Here is a 22884-nt window from a genome sequence, read left to right on the forward strand (position 1 = left end):
AAAGTATGCATATCCTTTTGTATTGTGTAAAATAACTGTTAAATATTATTAAATAAATAAGTAATATTTGATATGATTAAATATTAAATAGGCTACAATTAAGTACTATAAACTAATATTAGCTCTCAGCTACTTGCTAGCTCACTCACTAACTAAGCTACTGGCTAACTGTTATATCAACTAGTAAGTCTCTGAATGCTAATGTTAGTTGTTGTGTGACATAGTTATGCTAGCTACTTGCTGGCTCATTTACTAACTAAGTAACCTACTAGCTAACTGTTATATTAACTAGTAAGTCTCTGAATGCCACTGTTAGCTGTTGTGTGACGTAGTTAATGCTAGCTTCTTGATAGCAAACTAACTAACCTACTAGCTAACCGTCATCTTGACCAGTAAATCTCTAAATACTTATGTTAGCTGTTGTGTAATGTAGTTAATGCTAGCTACTTGCTAGCTAACTAACCAACCTTTAAGCTAACTGTTACAACTAATAAGTCTCTGAATGCTAATGTTGGTTGTTGTGTGACGTAGTTATGCTAGCTACTTGCTGGCTCATTTACTAACAAGTAACCTACTAGCTAACTGTAATATTAACTAGTAAGTCTCTGAATGCCACTGTTAGCTGTTGTGTAACGTAGTTAATGCTAGCTACTTGCTGGATAACTAACCAACCTACAAGCTAACTGTTACAACTAATAAGTCTCTGAATGCTAATGTTAGCTGTTGTGTAAGGTAGCTAATGGGTTATCAAATGTGTTGTTTTAACTTGAAGTATTTCCCTCCAAATTTTCACAGTTTACTGTCTTCATTTGCTGATAAATGTAAAGACAATAACGACTTGTAAGATACCTTAAATTTATACGACGTACAAGCTAAAACATAGCAGTAAGGCTCTTTAACAACATCTAAGATTCCCACCCTGAGCATGGCGTAAACAAAATGGCCGCCGTGTGAATGTGGTCAATACATGAATCAAAAAGTTTGATGTTGAGTGCTCCGTGAGTCATGATGGTGCATTTTGCCACGTGAGGAGGACAAACATCTTTGCAGGTCAGTTTTAAGTAGCAGAATGATGCGGATCCTCCCACACCAGCTGTTGCTCACTGTGCTGTAAACTATGAAACGTTTTGTGTCTGTGTTTTGTCATCTCTAGGTAGCTTCTCGTTAGCTGGTTCTGGCTATTTCATAGTGAATTCAATGAAGTCGCATCTGAGCGGAAAAGACTGACAAACAGTCCTATTTCTGTCGGTGTTTGTTGACACACGTTATCTTTGGGTACAAGAGATGAAACCGAGCGAGCTGAGGAATCAGTGTGTGGATTCTACATGATTCAGTCTGTCTGTACCTGCTGGGTTGCTAATGCTAGCTAGCGTCTGACTCGGGAGATCTCGATAAGATGCACAAACAGCTGGAGATGAACTCACACTTCTGCTCTGCCTCTGCTAAAACTTATAATTAACATCTGTCTCTCGGTGGAGCTGGTACCTACAGTCATTAGCTGATTGGAATAGGCTGGATTTGTTTCATGTGTATACTGAAAACAGATTTCTTTTAACATAAAAGCGAACTACGGTTCACTCAAAGTCTTAAAAATATATTTTATTTATGTGTGAGTGTTGTTGCATTTTTTAGGAGTTGGTGCCAAGTTTACAAAAATAACTAAATATGACTTTTTGGCCATTTCACCCCGACCCAAATGTGTGATAGAAATTCAGCTTGTAATGTCGATAATAAATAAAGTGAAACATAAGATGTAGCCCCACTTTACAGCCCTATAATTTTCACACAGTCCCTAAAGAGACCTTTTTTTCTTACAGTAGCATGATGTGAAGAAATGTTTGATATTAATGCTTGAAAACCTTCTTGCGCAAGCTCTATAAATATCAGCAGAAAAACAATGTGCGTTATCAGCTCACTGCGCTGACTGTATTGCACTCAGGATGACAGTGATGCACTCATCAAAGTATTGAAAAGCTTGTCATCAGCATTTCTTTGAGCCCCATTTGTCTGTCAACATTTAAGCTTGTTTTTATAGTCGGGAAGGACGGCTCGCTCTCGAAGTGATCACAATAAGCGGCGCACCTTTGGGTTCTGGTGCGTTCATCGTGACCTGAAATAGACTAACGTGTGTGTTTATGAAGTATGGAGGGTCATTGAAGATAATGCTAACATTTGCACTCAGCCCCGGCAGCCAGCAACAAAAAAAAAAGAAGGCCACACAGGGGAGCAGAGCACTTGACTCCCTCCTGCTCACATTGATCGCATGCCACTCAATATGCACCACCGGCTGACCCAGTGTGAAACCCCGCTCCCTACAAGTCCTCCGTGCTGAAACTCACTTAAAAGCTTTCGTATGATTAAAGAAAAGCTTCTATTTCGCACGCTGTTGCAGACATTAAAAAGAAAAGCTTAATATTAAGGACACATTAGGTGCTGATGGCTCATTAACCGAGGAAGGGAGCGAGAGAGTACAATCTTAAGATGGCAAGAGGAGAGGGGATCATATGCACAGTAGCAGGCCATGCCCCTCCCCCTCGCTAAGTGCTGCAGAGATGCAAGGGAATGTGTGTGTGAGAGGGCAAGTGAGGAGCCGGCAGAGGAGGAGGAGGGGGGGGGATGGGGAGAAGAAAGTGTATTTATGTGTGAGTGGAGGCCGTTGCTACAATTTGATGATTGTGGATTAAGTAGGGTAAGAGAGCAGACAGGATGGTGAAGCCGTAACCTCGGCTGGCCGGGTTTCTCTCTGCTCCGGCAGCACAGCAAGTTTCCAAACACTGAAAGAAAACATGGCGGCTAAATTCACCGACTACATCTGGGATTGTTCGATTTTTTTTTTTTTATATAAGCTATGCAAAGATTAAAGATTTTTCCACATCAAATCCCCGGGAGGATTTATATCTCCTCAGTAAGAAAGCTCCTCCACATCAGGCTGAGGGGGAGGCGGGCGCTGTCAGAGCGGGTGCCCGGGAGGGAGATTGTCGGCCGGGTGAAGTACAGTGGGACAAGGGGCGTGGCTACTTCAGGAGCCTCCCAGGACGGGGGGAAAATGTGCTTCTCTTCACGTGCGACATGCTTACGAGGTCAGACAGCAGAGTGCACGATGCACTCTTCAGCCACTGCACCGTGCCGCCGTGTGCCGAACCTCCGCATGCACAGTCGCACACATACACACAAACATGCATAAAGATCCCTCTATCTAAAGCACACACACACACACACACACACAGACACACAATCCCTCCCTATTTCTCTAAGCTGGGACCAGCCAGCAGCAAGGACGACCATCCATGGATTTGACCCTGAATCTAACAATGAGAGAAAGCGGGGGGGCATAAAAATAGGACGACTTGTTTGTGTAGAAAAATAGAGGAATTTCCAGAGGCTGATAAAATGTCTTTGGCACTTCTGAAAACACAGCATACACACAGACATTGACACTGAGTATAAAAGGCCAAACTAGAAAGCTCTACAGAGAAAGATTATGATAATCCAAGTTTATCCACATATGAGTCTGGCCAGGCCGGGGTGGATTTGCGCCTGAACAGGCCCGTATTCAACCATCTCGCCGTCCACAGTAATCATGCCTTGTGGAGAGATGGGCTCCAAACGCAGGGCCTTCACTCGCTCATACACCAGGTGGGGGCAGCCGCACGCCAAGTGGGCACCCTTCTCCATGGCGAGGAAAAGGCGCAGGAGGGCGGGACGGGAGATCCCTGCTGTCACATAGTAGAGATGAATCACCCCGTCGTCTGCCATTGCACCGGGGGCCGTCCAAAGGTCCTCAGCCAAGTGCGACTGGTAAATAGCCAGCACCAAGACAAAGTCCTCCTCCTTGACCACTGTCCAGCTCTCAGGGACCGGCTGATCCAGGCCGGGGAGCAGAGAGTCCACAGGTTCTCTGGTCTTGCCATCAATCTGAGCCTCTGGTCTCTTGGTGGTGATTGCGTTGTTGGAGGAGTTGGTGATGGTGTTGTGGTTGGAGTTTGTGCTAATGTGGTTGTGGAGAGAGTTCTGGTTTGGAGAGGTGTTGGGGAAGAGTCGACAGGGAAGGGAGGAGCAGAGTGAGGGCTGCTGAAGTGCTGAGGAGGGAGGATGGTTAACCTTGATGCTCCCTTTTGGAGGTTTAGGCGCCTCCCTCACAGGCAGGTACGCCAACCTGCCCTGATAGACTCTGAGGGTGGCCAGGCGCACCAGGGTGCCCATCAGGAAGCGGATTGCTCCAACGTGGCGGTACTTCTCGCTCTCGATGTCGACGTCGGCGACGAAGCCCCAGGCCAGGGAGAGGAAGGAGAAGAGGCGCTGCCGAGAGGCTAAGTGGATCGACACCAGGTCCATGGTGCCGACCAGACCTTTACACAGCATGAAACCACAGCTCAGGAGGAGCTCCTCATTCCACGCTGGAGACGACCTGAGAAGTTACACACAGTCACATTACACCCAAATATAGCATGAAACAACATCACATATCCTGGGTAATATCTGACTCACAAAAAATTTGAAGAATCTACACTGACACTAGCTAGCTGCTCTGTCAGGCTGTACTTTGAGCTAAATGCTAACGTCTGTGTGCTAACATTCCTACAATCCATGCTAACATGTTCATGTTGAGCAGGTACAATGTGCACTTTTTCCCTTAGCCTGCTAACATCTGCTAATCAGCACTAAAAGTAAAGTACAGGTGAGGCTGACGGGATGTTATTGGTGTCGAAGGTATTCAGTCATAAAACACAAATTAAAAATGTTGACCTGAAGGTGGCGCTACCTGGAGAGTCAGAGGATTGCCAAAATTTTTACAAACCATCCCGAGATGGAGATTAATGTCTGAACCAGTTCATTAGCAGTTCACACTATAGCTGACGAGACATGTCAGTCTCCACTACGGATGTCAACTTCTCTAAATGGCTTTGGCCATATTAGCGTTACATGTTAGCATGGCTAACGTAAACCTGTTCTTCATCTAGAAGTTATTCTTCTGTACAGCACTTTGGTCCTCTGTGGTTGTTTTAAAGTACTTTACAAATAAAGTTGGATTGGAATTTAGCAAGAGTAAGCTAGTGTTAGCGAGTATTGAAACGTAAAAAAATGCCAAACCCACTCCCCCAAAGACCAAACACGCACTGCCTTCTGACGACAAGTAAAGGACGAGTCATGACAGAGTGGTAGAGAGGAGAGTAAGCGCAACACTGACATTACTAACAATGTAATACTACCTGTTACTGCTGTGCAACTAGCTAGCTAGCTTTAGCTCGCCAGGTACATAGCTAGACAGGAAGTACAGCATTTTGTACAAATTAAGTTACTGGACAGACTGTACCGATGTATTGCAGGTCTGTTAGGTCCACAGAAACCAGATGTGTTGCTGCACAGATGTAAAAGGAATTTCAACAAATTTAAAAGTTTAAAATAAATTGCCTTCCCTGCTTTAACTTTGTGTTTGGCTCAGATTTGGTTTGTGAGGGTTGTGAGTGCAGCTCACCTTCTATAACTAATTACACATGTTCGTATAACTCTGTTATAACTTAATACAACTGTCTGTGGGGGGATCTCACGATTACTCTATGAACGAACAAGAGCTTATCCTGTTGCTGCCTGCAGCTCGTCCGAGAACGAGGGTAAAAACTATAATTCCTTTTTTAATGGATTTCTTTTATGCTGCGCCCACAGCCGTCCAGCAGATGGAGATAATACCTTGTTCATGGCTCTGCTGGTTCCGCAGCTGCACTGTGGACAATAATCACTCATAATGTGTGAGTTTCTAAACCCATTACATCATTCCTTTGAGAGTTATCAGCAGCCTGAAATGACCTCTGCCGCACAGCGAGGCCGCTCCAGTCTGCTCCGCTGTCCCTCCTGAGGACTGATGTGCCCAGTCAGCCTTTGCCATAATTACACCGAAAGAAGATAAACAGTTCATTTTTAGGTGCTCTTCCTGTCTACTGTTGGTCCATGCATTTAAATGACTCATTAATAGACTGACTCACTGTGAATAGTGGTGGACAGAGGCTGCCAGGGCGTTGCCTGAGCCACCTGGAAGAATACCCAGAGGGGTCTGGATGGCCTCTTGCCAGTCCTCGCGCTCCATCAGACCGTTTATCACCTGAGCAAAGAAGAACAAACACAGAAACTTAATCAGGTCAGCGTCCTGAGAGAAAGTAGTCCCTGCGTAGGGCTACGAGTGATTAAAAAGCTGTGAAAGATGTGAAACCACCCTGACTTTCATTCACAATTCATCACACATTTAAATATTTGCCCATCGTGATTTAAAGGTTAGAAAGAGTCTAAAGAACAAAAATAAGACTCATTGACGTTTAGGTGCTAGAAACACAGGCCCGGGGCTTTTTTGTTTTTTGTATGAGCACAAATTAAATTTTTACAGGCCTACGCTGAAAAGTGATAAAAATAGAAACATGGGTAAGAGGGTTTACATCATTTCCATCAGCGCTTGTTCCATTTATGCAACATTAAAAAGGCAAACTACAAACAAATTACAAAAAGAAAATCACGTTATTTGTTTGTCTTTCATACTTAAATATTAGTGCAACATGATTTTTTTTTTTTACACCACATTAAAATCACATCAGAGCACTGAACACAGAGGGAAGAGGTGTGATGAACTTCAGTGTTGTCCAGCAGAGAGCATCACACACCTGCGTCGAGCAGAGTTATTCGTTTTCACAAGGAGGTGCGAGGGAGAGAAGAGGGAGACGCATCAGCGTTACCAAAAGAAGAAGTCAGATCAAATGTCCAGTCACAGTTTGAAAGTAGAGCCGAGGGGACTTTTAGTTACATCTGTGATTGCCGTCAGTTGATTTTAGAAGCTACATAACTGTCCGATAAAAAGTGTAATAAGTTATATTTCAGGATTAAAACGAGAGTGTGTAATGTTTAGGGGACTTGTGTACCGACCACAGACTGTATAATTTATGGATGTAGCCACCGTGACGTCAACATTTATTTATTCTAATAAGGACATTAAGGTGTCCCTTGTTTCAAATGCCGTCGAGATTACAGACACATTAAAACACAAACAATAGATCAATAAATATCAATTGAAACATTTACAATTCGACACAGTGGCTAGAAATCAAAGTCCTTAACTCTGCAAGAGAGGGAACAACTTGACCGTATTTGGATGAGAGGGTGGTGCTGGAGAGGAGCGAGGGGTTGGCAAATGCCAAGTGATCAAAGCTAAACAGTCGGCGTCTGCGGCTGATCCATTAGCTCGTGAATGAGCTAGTTTAACTTCATGTTTCCCACAGAGGAGATTCTGTTTGTGGCAGTGACTGACTGCTGGTGTTTATTTATCAGACTAAAGAAGTAGCGGACTCGCTGCTTGCTCCCCCGGGCAGTCGATAACTATACCCCTTTCCCACCGAAATTAGCGCAGGTTTTTCATACCCGGGAAACCCGCTTATAGATACAGATTGTCTCTGTTCCCATTGCCAGTGAAGTATACTCCTGTCGGTCTCTTTTCTGCTGTGTCACCGTCTGACGTCACAAACGCGCCGAAACAGGGTTAGTAAACAGTGAAGATGTTACGGTGGTTTGGTCTTTATTGTATCTATCACTCATTCAGTCTGTGGATCAAACTTGGCGCCGACATATCTAGAACGATGTTCGAGCGCTGCTTGGACGGGGACGGGTTGAATTTGTAGCTGAGATGACAACCGGTCGCAGAACTTACGGAGCATAGCATCGCACCGGAAAGGGGGCGGGGATTAGCGTGTTGAAACGGATTTTGTGTTCCCATCATTGCTGATCGGAGCCGAGGCGATAATTACCCAGGTCTACTGCAGAGTCATGTGACCCGGGTCTGAATGCTGATTTTTGACCAGTGGGAAAGCGGCTTTAGTAGATAGTTCAAAGTGACATCGTCCAATCAGTCTACTATTATAAGACAATCAGTGCAGCGCACATGAAAAGGAACACACCTATAACCATCTGAAAGTATTTCACTTCATTTCTTCTTCTGTATTTAATTTAAATCCCTGTAAACGCACCTCAAACAGCAGCCCGTCTCCAGACATGATCACCAGGGCGTCCCACTGCGACAGGTCCAACTTCTTCACCACCTCCCGAGCGTGGTTCTGGTGCTCTGAAGGACAGAAAATTGAAAGAAGATGAAAGACAAGGCGACAGAGAAAGTTTGTAACCAACATGGCAAAATAAAAACAAAGGGCACGGGCAGATTTGTGGACAGCCTCGGGGGCAGGATCAGGGAGATTAGGGCAGAAGAGAGATTCAATTTCCCCATCACATTAGCCCATCCTGCGGCCACTCAACAGCTCCCGCAGCTCAAACATCTGGGACAAACAAATGCATGTGCGTTAAGCGCGTGTGTTGGTTAATGCACCGGTGGAGTTTTATTGGCAGCGTCCTTGAGTGGGTCTCTCTGCATGGGGTCTCTGTGGGCTCATACTGCGAGCATTAAAGCAGTCCTGCCAGTCCAGACTCCCCAGTGTGCTGTTTGTTTGTGTGTGTGTGGAAGAAACAGCTTTAAAGCGTGCGTATTGATGCGCTGCCATCATGGAGGAAATATTTCCCGCTTCAGCTAAAGTATTGATCAAGCACAGATCCCGACTAAACCTCCCCTGCACTTCCACTCTGCTCAACCTCCACCTGTCCCTCTCCTCTCTGTCTCTCCCTGCGGTGCTCCCCGTGTTGTTGTGCTGCTGTTTGTTTTGCTTGTGTGCCGGGGAGGCTCGAGGCGGTGATGCAGCGCCGTGTTGACGGACAGAGGCAGAGGGAGAGAGAGACGGCACTGCACGGCTGACTCAGCACTTTTAACCTTGGCCTGATGCTTCACTTCCCAGCCACTTCCTTATTTAAGGGGTCACTGCCAAGCGGAAACACACACACACACACACACACACACACACACACACACGCAGCCTTAAAACCTGAAGATGGGACGAGTTGAGGTTCATCCAGTTGTGGATTTGTTGATTCGTCTGTGAGCTGGGCGGGTATTTAGAGTCTGTTACGGCAGAAATCTTTGGTAAATTCCACTTGTTTCGCTTTCTTGTTTCGCCTTCCTCTGAGGTTAACCAGGGTAAGGATAAAGCTCGGTACACTGGATGCTTCATTCAGTATGTAAAAGGTACACACTGACACAAGAGGCGCATCCATTGGTACTTGTCCTTCCTCAGGCAAAGGCTGTGTGATACATCATCAAGGAGCTGTGTTAGGTAAATGAATTGTGCCAGTTAATCCTGACCGGCTCCCGAATCTGACCACATGTTCTCTCCCTCTCTCTGTTCTGCTCCGTTCGTCTTCGGCCTGCTTCAGCGTCAGTAATCACTCTGTCTTTTTTCATCAGCATCCAGCTGCCGGCCTTTCTTTAAGCCCCAGGAGTCTGCCTGCTCTTTTTTTTAATAAACATACGCACACATTCTCCCTTTTTTCTCTGCCTTTGCGATGAGATTTGAGCTGGATCAGAGGTTCAGCTGACGCACAGAGACGGCTTATATCACCCGTCAAATTGAGGGTGCGTTCAAACGCGGTTGGGGTCGGATTTGAGGTCGAGCTCAAAAGACTCTCTGTGCAGGTTTTCCTTGTTAGCATTCAGAAGGAAGTCACTTAGAGTTCAGAGCCTCTCATGCCAACACACAACACCGTTAAAGGTCACAAAAGGCCACCAGCAGCTCAAACTGAATGTGGAGGAGCTGCAGAGATTTAATGTGGATCAGAGAGTGCACGGGCTTGAATGCTAAACACGTGGCCGTGACCTGCTATTAACATGCGTCATTTAGTGTTTCTGTGAACTTCTCTGGTGTGTCTTTTAATATGTGTCTCTTGTTATTCCCAGCATTTGCAAATGTAGTGTGTGCTGTAGAGGAGCATTAGTTCTACGTTACGTCAACACTCCTGTCCATATTCACTGGCTCCCTCTCTCTCACTCGTCCGTGTACCGTAACACTTTAATCTGTAAACTCATTCTGCCTTTGTTAGGGACGAGCGGCTATGCGAGACGGGCCTTTCATTATTTTTGTACAAAACTCTTGGACAGCAAAAATGGAAAACTATTAACATGTCGATTTTAAACAGGAAAGAAGGTGCCGCACTGAGAGAGAGACGGGGAGCGAGGGAGAGACGTCAAATAATGTGACGTTAAATAATGTGACGTTAAATAATGACTGAGGAGCGTTACGCAGACATGTAGGTCTGTGAAGATGTCTCAGCACACCAGTATGTGCTTTGTTTGTTGGTTAAAGTGATAATCTTGGAGATTTTCATGTAAATAAATGTCTGTTAAGTCTCTATCTATCGCTGAATGAGGTAACACAATGGTGATTGAGCCTGTGGCCCACTGATGAAAGCCTTTGCATTTGCAGTATTACAGACTGGGTGTCTGTGGCGACTTTCACAGAAACAAATCACAAGCAGCGTCCAGTTAGTGACGCGTTTTCCATCAGCCAGCAGTGGTTGGTCTGCCAGAGAGGGTAGGCGGAGTTAAGCGGCTGCTTTTCCGCTCTCTGCAAGTGTTGTGAGTAAACAGTAATCTACTATGGCTGAACAAACAAAGAAAAGATGGATGACTACAGATACAACTTCAACAAGAAGTGAAAATCCAAAGAAAAAGAAACAAACTCGACGCTCAGATGAAGCAAACAGTCTGAAAAGGAAAGCGACCGCCAGCCAGGAAAATCAAGAGTTACAACCGGAGCCAACCGTGGACGCCACACATGCAGCACTGTCTGGATATCTGGGACGTGTCCACTCGGTCCGCAGAGTCCCTTTCCACCTTTAAGAAGAAGCTAAAGAGCTCTTTATGAACACATATGCACTTAGTGATATTGATGCTATTGATAATGAGGACACCGAGGATGTAGTTTATGCTGACTAGGATTTTCATGATGATGATGATGATGATGATGACTAAACTGATCTTGTTGATGTTGCTGATGATGATGATTATATAAAAAAAAAAAAAAAACGTCCTATAGGCTACACTGCCTGTTGGCACTAGTATCCGATCGCACTTGAAGCTGTTTGTTGGCACTTTCTGACTCGTCTGCTAAATGAAATTGTAACATTGTAACATTGTTAGTGTGCTCCTGCAATTACTGTTTATCGCCAAAGAGAACGAATCTTCGAGATTACCACTTTAATGCATACGGTATACCGTTTCCGCCTGAGAGACGGAGATAACGTTGGTTATCATCATTTTTATCAAACTTTATTAATATCCATAAAGCAAACATTAGCAGCAAAGTCCTTCCTGTCTGTCCTGTCACTCACTGTGGTGTAAATATCTTTATCCTTCATCCTGATCCACTGATGGCTTTGAGATGCTGTGCTCGCGTGCTGTGGTTCCACACGCGCATATTAGGCCTAGTGCTGATTGTTTACCTTACCGTCTTTTTTTAAACGTCTTTTTCTGACATGGGTTCAGCTTTACTTTTCCCCTCGCTCTCTTGGGATCACTGGAGAAGTGTCTCACGGCTGCTTCTCCTGATTTTTGCTCTGCAAAACCTGAAACCTGACAGCATTCGGGTGCAAAGGTTTTCTCCGTGCCGCCCGCAGCGACTGAGTTTGACGTGTGGCATTTGAGTGAAGGGAAAAAACCGCGCTTGTATACGGGCTTCTAATTGAGACCGGCGTTTTTTTGTCAAACTTGGCAACACCCGGCGAGTAAAACAGACTCGGCTTAAACTGTCTGCATCACCTACTTTTTGTATCTGTTGAATCTTTTTATAGGATAATAAAGGTGATCAAGGCTAACGCATGTTAAGTCCAGGTGTAAACAGGGCCGGTATAAGAGATAAAGCAGCAGGATGGCTCGCTCTTAGCATTACCGACCCACGCTGGTGTTGAAGGATTAATCCCCTCAACCCTATTCCATGTCAGGGTGACCTTAAGAGGAGCTCCAGCTGGATGCAGGGATAATAAAGGTGTATGCGTATAAATACTACTGACCTGTGATGACAAGCGTGTAAGGAACAGAGGCCTCTGTGAGCATGCCCTGTACGTGGCCCGTGAAGAGCTGCAGAGCCTGTCCGCGGCCGCTGTGAGGGTTCACCAGGATCATGACTCTGCACGGCCGGCACACCTCCGCGTACACCACACCTGAGACGGAGAGAGAGAGAGAGGTGGATGAGAGTGAAGGCGAGGACGGGGATGAAGCAGGAAGACCGGAGCAGGTCGTCTTATGCATGAACAAATATCTCAAAGAATGTATAAGGACAGGCTCGTCCCACGGGGGAGGAAAGAGCATGAAACAGTGAAGTCATAGGCCGTGACAGCATTCGGATAGACAGTGCTTAATGTTAATGTGACGTGCTGCTTTCTTCTGAGAGGGAGAGCTTACATGCTTCTTAGTCAGGATCAAACTGATTATTAATAGCAATTCTATTAAATTATATTAATCCCCGCAAGGAAATCCTCCTGTTGCTTGTGTGGCTCAGTGGAAGACAGAGTAATGGATTGATTAGACGCTCAAGGTTACTTGAAATCAAACTGAAGATATAAAGAGGGTCAAGTTCTTTATATGTCTGTTTTAGGAATAGTTTGTCATGTTGGGGATTATTAAACAGCTTCACCGCTTCTGTCCAAAGGTAACAAATCCACCTTTCAGCACCTCTTAATCCCACTATTTAGCATTTAATTACAATTAATCCTTCTTGTTTAATCCAGGAACAGCTGCCAGGCTAAAAAGTGGAGGCACCAGGAGGTAAGTTACCAACAGGTCTGGCACATGACCAGGTATATAACATGTTAAAGTTAGCATCCATGTGCTGGACACAGGCTCAATGCTTCCTAGAAGAGCAAATACATATCCAGCTAATTCTATGGGGGAAAGGGAAAGAGGCATATGAATGTTTTAACATGTATAAGTGGTTGAGTAAATGAGGTTGATGTTAAAGTTAGCATCAATGTGCTGGACAGAGGCTATCCCCTTGTTTCTCGCCTTTATGCTAGGCTAATCTAATGCTATCAGTGCAGGTGCATATTTACTATTAAAACACAAGGGTGATAAAAATCTTCTCATCTAACTCTTCCCTAAATATGTAGCTGTTGCTTTAAGGGGGAGAGAGAGAATAGCAGCTAGAAAAACCTGCTAAACGGTTGTAATGTAATTTTTGGAACACCACATTATCTCATTGCCTTTATAGCTTTAACACAGTATTATTTGTTTCACCTTATGAAATCCCCATTTATTCTGAATCCAATATTTATTTGTGACAATCCGCTTTAGCTAATTAATTCACAATATTCACACAGCGGCCATTTTTCTCTGACCTCACGCTCAGGGTGGGAAGCTCAAATGCTGTTGTAATGCCGTTTTAGTTTGCAAATGATTTAACCAAAAAATTCTCATTCCACAACTTTGGGAATAATGAGTAACAAAAAACACAACTGACAGTAAAAATTGGGTGATATTTCGAGGTAAAACATCACATTTTATAACTTATTAGCCACTGACAGCTTGCATTCAATCTGTTCCTAGCTAACCATTCTGTAAGCAATATTGTTAGCCAGCCCAGTATCGTTAGCTAGCAAACATTAGCGTTGACACCGATCCTATTGCATTGTGTTACACTATTAAACAGCATTGTTAGCTAAAAAGTGGTTGAATACTAATGTTAACTGTTCTCTAGAGGAAGCTAGCAGTACTGTTAGCTAGCTAACGTTACCATTAGCTAGGAATTTACACCTTTCCTATTGCATTGTGTTACACTATTAAACAGCAATGTTAGCTAAGAAGTGGTTAGATGCTAACGTTAGCTGTTCTCTAGAGGTAGCTAGCAGTACTGTTAGCTAGCTAACGTTACCATTAGCTAGGAATTTACACCTTTCCTATTGCATTGTGTTACACTATTAAACAGCATTGTTAGCTAAGAAGTGGTTAGATGCTAACGTTAGCTGTTCTCTAGAGGTAGCTAGCAGTACTGTTAGCTAGCTAACGTTACCATTAGCTAGGAATTTACACCTTTCCTATTGCATTGTGTTACACTATTAAACAGCATTGTTAGCTAAGAAGTGGTTAGATGCTAACATTAGCTGTTCTCTAGCGGAAGCTAGCAGTACTGTTAGCTAGCTAACATTACCGTTAGCTAGGAATTGACGCTTTTCCTATTGCATTGTGTTCCACCATTAAACAGCATTGCTAGCTAAGAAGTGGTTAAATGCTAACATTAGCTGTTCTCTAGAGGAAGGTAGCAGTACTGTTAGCTAGCAAACATTACCGCTAGCTAGGAATTGACTTCTTTCCTATTGCATTGTGTTCCACTATTATACAGCATTGTTAGCTAAGAAGTTGTTAAATGCTAACATTAGCTGTTCTCTAGAGGAAGCTAGCAGTACTGTTAGCTAGCCAACATTACCGCTAGCAAGGAGCTGCGGTAATGTGAAAAGAAAGCGATCTGTCAAATTCCCTATATTTATACAACTTGAAAACAGGAACACAACAGTTCAACATGAGCTCCACGTCAGAGGAAAATGGCAACCATATATAGTCTTTTGTAATACTGGAAGGCACTAAAAGGGTTAGGAGCAGTGAATTTGGAGTTGGACAGAAGCTTCCTCTAGAGGTGTTTTTTTCAGCAGATGCCCTTGACCTTTAAAGCAGACACAGACTCACCAGAGACCAGAGAGGACAGAAACTTGAAGATCTGTTTCCACCTCAGTTATTTGGCCGCTGGCGATGCTGACTTTTGGTAACAGGGTGACGAAACTACCAGAAGCACAAACTGTCTTGAATGCAACAAGACGGACAGAGTAAGAGACCTTGTTTTGCCTCAACAACAGCCTCTGTCTTGATATTTTGAAGCCTCTTTTCTTCAGCACTTTTCCTCTGCCTCATGTGGCCTGTGATGACAGGGCTCAGCAGAGGTATGGAAATATCCCAGAGAAAGAGGTGCGAACCCAGCCGGAAGCGTGAAGTGAGAGTGTGAAAACGCACAGGCACATGCCAAACTCTGCCTCTATTCACCCACGCACACACAGGTTACCATTGTATGTGAGGGCACAATGTGGCTTTCAGACACAAAGGGTCCTCTCACACTTCCAGAATATAGTGGAAACCAGCTTTCCGTACCCTTCATGGACCCGCAGTGACCCTCAGAAAGGTCAAACCAAAACAAACGAAGATCATCCTCGCCCAACTTTAACTGTGAAACTCATGACGCCTGAAGCTTAAATACTGTAGAGAAATGTTTGTCCGGCAACATAATTCTCCAGAGCTCTAAATCACTGCTCTCATCTCTGATTTTTGTCTGGATTTAAGCTGAATAATGAAGTGAAGAGAAATTATAATTCAGTGTGACTAGCTTTGGAGCCGTGCTGCTTTAATCTGAGCCTGCACTGAAATCACTTGTCATGCAACATGTTTATTATAAAGCTTAAAATAATGCAGAGGGTGGGAAATCTGTTCCAGTAGGTCCTCCTTCCATTAAACCATCTATCTATACCACTGATCCTGTTCGCGGAGGGTCTGGAGCCGATCCCAGCTGTCATTGGGCGAGAGGATTGCCAGTCAATCATAGGGCTGACACATAGAGACAGACCACCTTTTATGCTCACATTTACCATACATTTCGGTGTTTAAGACGCGCTTTTATTAGCATTTTTTTCATCTAAAAAGTGGGCTGTGTCCTATATCCCAGTGCGACCAATGTACCAGTATAAAGTGCAGTGAGAGGTATGTTATCGTGTTATGGTATTTTACCCAGACCATGCCGCTATAATCGAGCTAAAGCTGTCGGTTGTTGTCACTGTTTCGGGGTCCAAGCCGCTACACCCTCTCGCTACGCTACAACGTGCTGTTTTGTGTTTTCCTCGCTGTTGTAAGCGAGGAAAACGACCTTGGTTGTTGGTAATGCTTCGTCATGGACCCTCACAACAATCCATGTGACTGTAGGCTGCCAGCTACCAGTAGCTACTGCACTGGTAGCTAACAGGATGGCAAACTCGACATGTTGAAAACAGATGGTAGGCTGTAATTTGTGAGTTTAAAATGAAAATAATAGTGTTGATATAATTTGCATACCAGTTTTTATTAATTAATAGCTATAGAAAACCCTCTTTTCACCGGGAAAAACAGATTGCATTTTATATTCCGGTGCGACTTATATTCCAGATTTTACGGTACACCTACGGGCAATTTTAGAGCCACCAACGAGCATGACTGCTAGTTCCAACTAGGAACCTTCTAGCTGTGAGGCGACGGCGCTAACTACTGCACCACCAGGGTGTACCTCGCCTCTCGCCCAATGACAGCTGGGATAGGCTCCACCCCCGCGGCGACCCTGAGCATGATAAGCGGTATAGATAAAGGATAGATGGATCGTTAGCTCTGGATTGTTGGTCAGACAACACAAGAAACTTAAAGGCATCTTCTCAGTTACTGAATGATGTTGGTCAGTGATGTAAATAATAGTTGTAACACTAATGTAATGAGGATGAGTGAGTTTTTAATGTTCATCACTTCTAACGGAGAACTTCCACTCTGACTCGGGTTGTATTATATAAGTTTCATGGAGACGCTCTGACCCATTTATTCGATGGGGGATGGTGGATTATGAAACTTTGATTACATGCAATCAGTTGCTACTTTTAGTTACGTCTATCAACACAAACTGACAGCAAGAGGCTGCATAGGCTTTAGTTAGGCGCACTTTATAAAGGCGATCGATATGATTCATTTTGTTCACGACTTTTATCCTAAAATCTGCTCGTATTTTTTCCGTTTTATCAAGTGAACTATCGAATCGTCTTTGCAGTTTTCAACCAGAAGGATTTGTAAAGGCAGCTCAATGCTACGCTGATTAATTCATGACTGATTTGCCGTTATATTTCTATGCACTGCCCCCAACCTCTGTCTTTTAAATTATTTTTTTTCCAGACATTCCTCCAGAGCTGTGTCTGTGAAAATGTGTGTGACAGGCAGACAGATGCAGACTGTGTGTGTGTGTGTGTGTGTGTGTGTGTGTGTGTGTGTAACCCATCTGTGATGTGAATTCAGATACCTGCTGGCAGATCCTGCCCATCACACCGGCGAGCAAACTTTAAACCGCAGTGTGTGTATTTCACAGTTACAAGTGGATACACACACACACACACCACACACACACACACACACACACACACACACACACACACAGGGAGACAGGCGACAGGAGGCAGACTTGAGTGTGACGATGTGTCTGTGATCTGACAGAGGAGAGCTACCAACTTGTTTCCTCAGGTGTATCACTGCGCTGACTGTTAATCAGTTTTAAAAGAAGATGCAGTGTACCTTCAGTGTCTCCACAGGGGTGTCAGATTGCGGGGAAAGGCGGCCGAGTATTAAAGATGTTACAATAGCATTTGCAACGTGTCTGATAACAATCCATACCAGTAATTTACCCCTCAGGATGTGATATGATCGCTATAAAGTTTGTACTGCCCCGCTCAGAGAATGTGTCACAGAGAACTTATATTTATTTGGTGGTTTGACAGTCAGTAATAACTGAGAAAAATGTAAATAAATTCAGGAATAAATAACGATTCTTTTGTCTGCTTCAGAGCGTCGGAGAAACACTGATGAAGGTGCTTTAGGGCCGTTTTCAACCTCAATTTCAGAGCGCTTCTCGTCGGCGCTTACTGTTGCTATGTTACGAGAGTTGTCTGACGCACTTCCTGCTTCCCTGACCGTTAAGTCTGTTTTAAATCGCTCTGTGTGCTTAACATTTGCTTTCATTCTATTTAATTTTACAAAGAAAACATAAAAAAGATGGAGTCGTGTCCTGGCATCAGCAGCATCTCTACACCTGGAAATTCTACCCTCGAAAAAACGAAAGGATTAGCTTGTCCTCCGCCACTGCTGTTGACAAAGTTGATATCAGTAGCCCCGCCCCTTCTTGATTTTGATTGGTCGGTGAGGGAGAAGTGACACTGATGAGCATGGCGGTGTTCCAGAGGTTGGACTATTTTCAACAGAGAGCGCTGTGAGAGCAGCGACAGGATGCTGAAAACGCTGAGCTGAATTTGGTTTGTACAGAAAAAAAAGCGCTGCCAGCGCAGAAAACGCAGTTAGTGGACACAGGCCCTTATTCAGTGTTTTACCTCCTGACCTGAACTCCGCAATCAGTTCCTCCTTGCAGCTCTAAAAAAGTAGTTACCGTGGCAGCCTGGATACCTCCATAGAGGCAGTACAACACAGCTTATTGTGTAGGCTACTGTTTTAAATTACAGTATCAGACAGGGGCATAGATTGGAGTACTCAGCGACACCTGATCCTGCGTTTTAGGCAGAATCAAAGGCATTTCTACTGGCACTGGCTCCCAAAGAACTCCGCTGAGTATACAGGGCTATGAGGTTATTAAGGCCCCAAAAAGATACAAGAACTATAAGCCATAGATGCTGGGAGAATTTCTGCTATGCCTCTCTCTCTCAAGAAACAAATATTCACTGAAAGCAGTCTGGTTCAGAAGTTGCTCCATATCCAGACTGGACTGACGTGTCTGCAAACTAGCTGAATACCAAGGCTGGGGGGGGGGGGGGTGGAGGGTGTTTGCTGGAGAGGAGAGAAGGAGTCACAAAGAGTAAAAAAACACTACTGAGGCGTCACCAGGCTGGCAGGAGGGGGAGACGGCTGTTGACAGGCCATCACAGGCGCGTGTCACCGAGCAGAAGACAAAGACTCCCGAGAGACCGAGATGCTGGTCGGGGTGAGAGGTCGTCTGGTGACTCATTTTAGCTCCCCTTCACTGAGGAAGCTAGCAAAGCCTTGGGGAAGGGGGGATCACACACTGACAGACACACACCTGACCCTGCACAGACCGCAGCGCTTCCTTCATTTCCCACAAAACTGTGTTACGCAGTCGCTGCAAGTATCATGGTCACATCTGCACGGGGATAGCTTGCAGGGATTTGCAAATGTTACGGGTGCACGGGGTCACACTTACAAGATAGAATCAAAGCAACCTAAACACACGACACAGCGCTCTAAATTTTATCACACATCTTTCTCGCAGGGATGTAGATTTTCTAAAATCCACATGTGTACGTGTTGAATCTGTTCAATTGAAGCTGTTTGAAAAGCATAAAAGGATACAGCCTGTAGCGAAGAAGGCAGCTGCTGGTAGAAAAGTCAAAGTGAGTAACCATCATCTCATTCCTCTGCATGCAATCACACTGTGGATCTAAGCAGAACGCAGCAGACCATTAGCGTGTGCAGGACCGTATCATAGTGTATGCACTTCATTATTTACGCCTCATTCATTCCAATGAAACCGGCAGGGAAAATAAAAGATCTCAACAGACTTCAACACCCAAACTAAATGACAGTAAATTACCTCATTGTAAACTTTCAGATAACAGTGTGTCGCATTCTGACTTAATAGCAATGTGATGCAATTGCACTTTTAATCCAACCTCTCCATCTGCAAAGCCAGATGAGATGCCACGCAATTAACTTTGGGGGTAAATACTCTATAAGGGATTAGCGACTCACACTGACTTTCAAACACCCTCTATGAAGCTGCAATTGGGTTTGCATCTATTACCACAACATTACTCATTTAAATCCCATAATATATTCTGTTAAACACTGTATTATTGGCTGGCCTGGATGTGGAATGCTAAAACGGGCTTATAAATTAATGATACTTCATCGTCATCACTGAGACGCTGCGTTCAAACGGAGTGTAGAGGCAGAAACAAAATGTGAAAGCTAGTTCATTAGCATGTATGATCTGAACCCCCCCAAGCTGGAGCTCTTTGATGAGTCCGGTAAGAGGACAGTGACATGTGTGTGTGTAGAGAGGGGGGGTTAGCGCTCAGGTTACCATCTGCCAGGCCTGAAACCCAAACTCCTGCTGGCTGCAGACTAGAGGGAGGCTGTGGATCTTCTTCTTTATTCACCTCGTGGTGTTTGCAGTATACACCTGGAGACTGCTAACAAGAGGACAACCTCATATCTTTCCCCGCTAGGCTAACACAAACCGCCAACATTCCAAATTAGTCACCGTCAAGTCAAATATCCGCCTCTTCAAACCTGCGCTCAGGAGTGCCTGTTTTATATTTTAAACCTATTGAATATTTCTATGCAAGGGAAAAGGGGTATTACTAGAGTTGTTCTAATACAGATACCAGTGTCGATACGGCCTCTGATACTGCCTAAAATGGGGTATACGGTACATGCGAGTATGCAAGTCAATGCATCGATACTGTAAAAATTTGCAACAAAAATGTCCCCTGTTTTCAGTTAGATTAACTTGTGGCAATAACAAACGACAACATGTGTTGCTAGCAGCAAGTGTAATGTAACTAGCAAAATGTCAGCAATCAGCAATTATGTTTAAAAAAAGTGGTATCGGTACATCTCTAGTGTAGTGTAGACTGTTACCAGGAGGATAACCGATTATCTTAGCCTCCTATGCTAACACGAACCTCCATCTTTAGCAAACCAACATTCCAAGCTAGTACCGATACCGATACCAGTGTAGATATCGGCCTCCGATAATGCCTGAAATAAGGTATCTGCAGGTTTACCAGTTTTAATACCATGACCAATTAGCCACCAAAAATCAACTGGTTTCAGGTAAATTTTCGGCCTCCGATATCACAAAAATGTCACCTGGTTTCAGTTAAATTAACTTCTGACAATAACAAACAACAACATACATTGTTAGCAGCAAGTGTAATGTAAGTCAAAGCTAGCAAAACGTCAGCAATCAGTGTTTTCCACCAATATTATGTTGTATCGGTACCTCTTGTGTAGTGTAGACTGCTACCAGGAGGATAACCTCATTTCTTAGCTTGCTATGCTAACACGTACCTCCATCTTCAGCAACAAACATTCCAAATGAGTCACTGTCAAGTCAAATATCCGCCGTCTCTCAAACCTGCGCTCAGGACTGCATGCATGCCTGCTTTATATTTTAAACATATTGAATATTTCTAAATAAGGGAATGAGTATTAATAGAGTTGTTCTAATACCGATACCAGTATTGATATCGGCCTCCGATATCAGTGTTTTCCATCAATATTATGTCCAAAAAATGGTATCGGTACATGTCTCGATATGCTAACACAAACCTTCATCTTTAGCAACCAACATTCCAAATTATTACTGATACCGATACCAGTGTAGATATCGGCCTCTGATAATGCCTGAAATCAGGTTTTGGTGAGTATACCAGTCAATGCACCGATATAATACCATAACCAATTAGCCTTAAATAATAAACTGGTTTCAGGTTATCGTGTAACAATAACAACATAACTAACATAAATTGCGAGCTGACAGTGTGATGTTAGTCAAAGCTAGCAAAATGTAAGCAATCAGTGTTTTCCACCTATATTACATATATTTTGTCACACTAGTACCTGAGGGGTACTCAGTACTGACCAATAAGCAAGTCTAGGTATCGGAAAGGAAAAACTGGTGTCAGTACATTTTAGTGTAGTGGAGAAAGCTACCAGTAGCACAACCTATTTTCTTACCTCGCTATGCTAACACAAGAACACACTTGGCAAACCAACATTCCAAATTAGTCACTGTCAAGTCAAATATCCGCTTCCTTTCTCTCAGATTTGCTCTGGCTCCCGAGGACTGCATGCATGCCTGCTTTATATTTTAAACATGTTGAATATTTTTTGTCTTTCTGTCTAGGTTTATTTTGGGTATTTCCCCCCCTGAATTCTTTATCTTTGTCGGACAGAAGGGACACTTATAACACAGAGGACATTACAACTGACTTGGCAGAAGTGGTGAAGTCTGTCTGTCTTGTCTCATTGTTGAGATTAGGAGTCTTTTTTTGTCTTTGGTTGTTGGTGTTGGAAGTGTATATTTTATATATAAGAAATCAAGATAAAACATTTTAAGAGTTTTATGAGGGAGAAGGATATTATTGGAGATGTTCAGACACCGATAACAGTATCGATATCAACCTCTGATAATGCCTAGAATGCTCTATCAAGGATCGGGTACCTGGTATCGGCATATATGCCAATCAATACACAGATCTGATCATTTAAGGAGGGTTTGGAGGGGTACTCGATATCGGCCAATCGCCAAATCTAGGTATCTGTATCATTACTGGAAAGGAGCATCTCTAGATATTCCCCAACCTGACATAACAGAATACAAAACCTCATGTTGGGACCAAAAACAGCTTTGTCTCATCATCGCTGCTTCCTCCCAGATGACTGATAGAGGAGTAATCAGCTGCATAAACACGCCTCATCTTGTATTCATGTTAATGACTCTGGTTGTGTACCAGGAAGCAGCACAGAGAAGCTAATGAGACTGGAAGACAAAGGAACCTGAGGACAGTGTGCGTTTTAAACAGAGCGAGACATGATGAGGCCTAATTAGACGTGGCTGCTGGATGAAAAACAGACATCTTTGTCTTGTTTTGTTTTTTTTTTCACCCATCCACAATAATTTCTCAGTGGGAATTTAACCAAGCGAGAATAACGAAGCCTGAGCAGCAGCTACACACTCTGCGCTGACAGAGGATGAGTAGAAAATCTCATTACTTAAGTCATCAGTTTGGTGAGTTTGTGTGTGTGTGTGTGTGTGTGTGTGTGTGTGTTTAGGCTCCAGATCAAGAATCACCCCTCTCATGTGGGCTGAATGAATGAGGCTACTGTAATTGCTGCTTGGCAGGTGGATCACCTTTCAGTGCAGGTAGAGCAGGTTTCTGGGAGCAGAAGGAATGTGCACCCTCTCTGACAAACCTGTTTTGAGAGCAGGAAGGGGCACTATGGATGTGGTATCATGTTAGTGAGATCAGCGTAGATACAGGTTATTAGCTTGTGTCCATTAAGCTCACTTTACAGGACTTTTGGCATAAAAAAACTAACGTGAAATCATTGTTTTGATCATCAGAATGCTGACATTACCGCCCTAATTGTACGCTTCATGGTATTTAAACATATAAGCCTTCTCT

The 22884-nt window shown here is 43.9% G+C and overlaps 1 protein-coding gene across 1 annotated transcript; it reads right to left on the bottom strand.

Moving 5' to 3' along the window:
• Window positions 1-3327: 3327 nt before the first annotated feature.
• LOC138604282 (sphingosine kinase 1) lies at window positions 3328-12040 on the bottom strand. Its single transcript, XM_069676173.1, has 5 exons — window positions 11920-12040; window positions 8001-8095; window positions 5982-6097; window positions 4102-4408; window positions 3328-3903 (listed from the first exon to the last, which is right to left on the bottom strand). The coding sequence occupies exons 1-5, from the start codon at window positions 12029-12031 to the stop codon at window positions 3496-3498; spliced, it is 1038 nt and encodes a 345-aa protein (XP_069532274.1). The 5' UTR covers window positions 12032-12040; the 3' UTR covers window positions 3328-3495.
• Between the last annotated feature and the right edge of the window lie 10844 nt (window positions 12041-22884).

This window comes from Semicossyphus pulcher, unplaced genomic scaffold (genome assembly GCF_022749685.1).
Source record: "Semicossyphus pulcher isolate SPU_LCO1_2020_fin unplaced genomic scaffold, fSemPul1.0.p SCAF_25, whole genome shotgun sequence".
NCBI lineage: Eukaryota > Metazoa > Chordata > Actinopteri > Labriformes > Labridae > Semicossyphus > Semicossyphus pulcher.

Coding starts and splice junctions, on each gene's coding strand:
- LOC138604282 (XM_069676173.1), bottom strand. CDS start 12,031: ATGATCCTGGTGAACCCTCACAGCGGCCGCGGACAGGCTCTGCAGCTC. Junction 6,098..8,000: donor GAGACGGGCTGCTGTTTGAG/GTGCGTTTACAG, acceptor TTCTTTGCTCAG/GTGATAAACGGTCTGATGGA. Junction 4,409..5,981: donor TCTGTCCACCACTATTCACA/GTGAGTCAGTCT, acceptor GTAACTTCTCAG/GTCGTCTCCAGCGTGGAATG.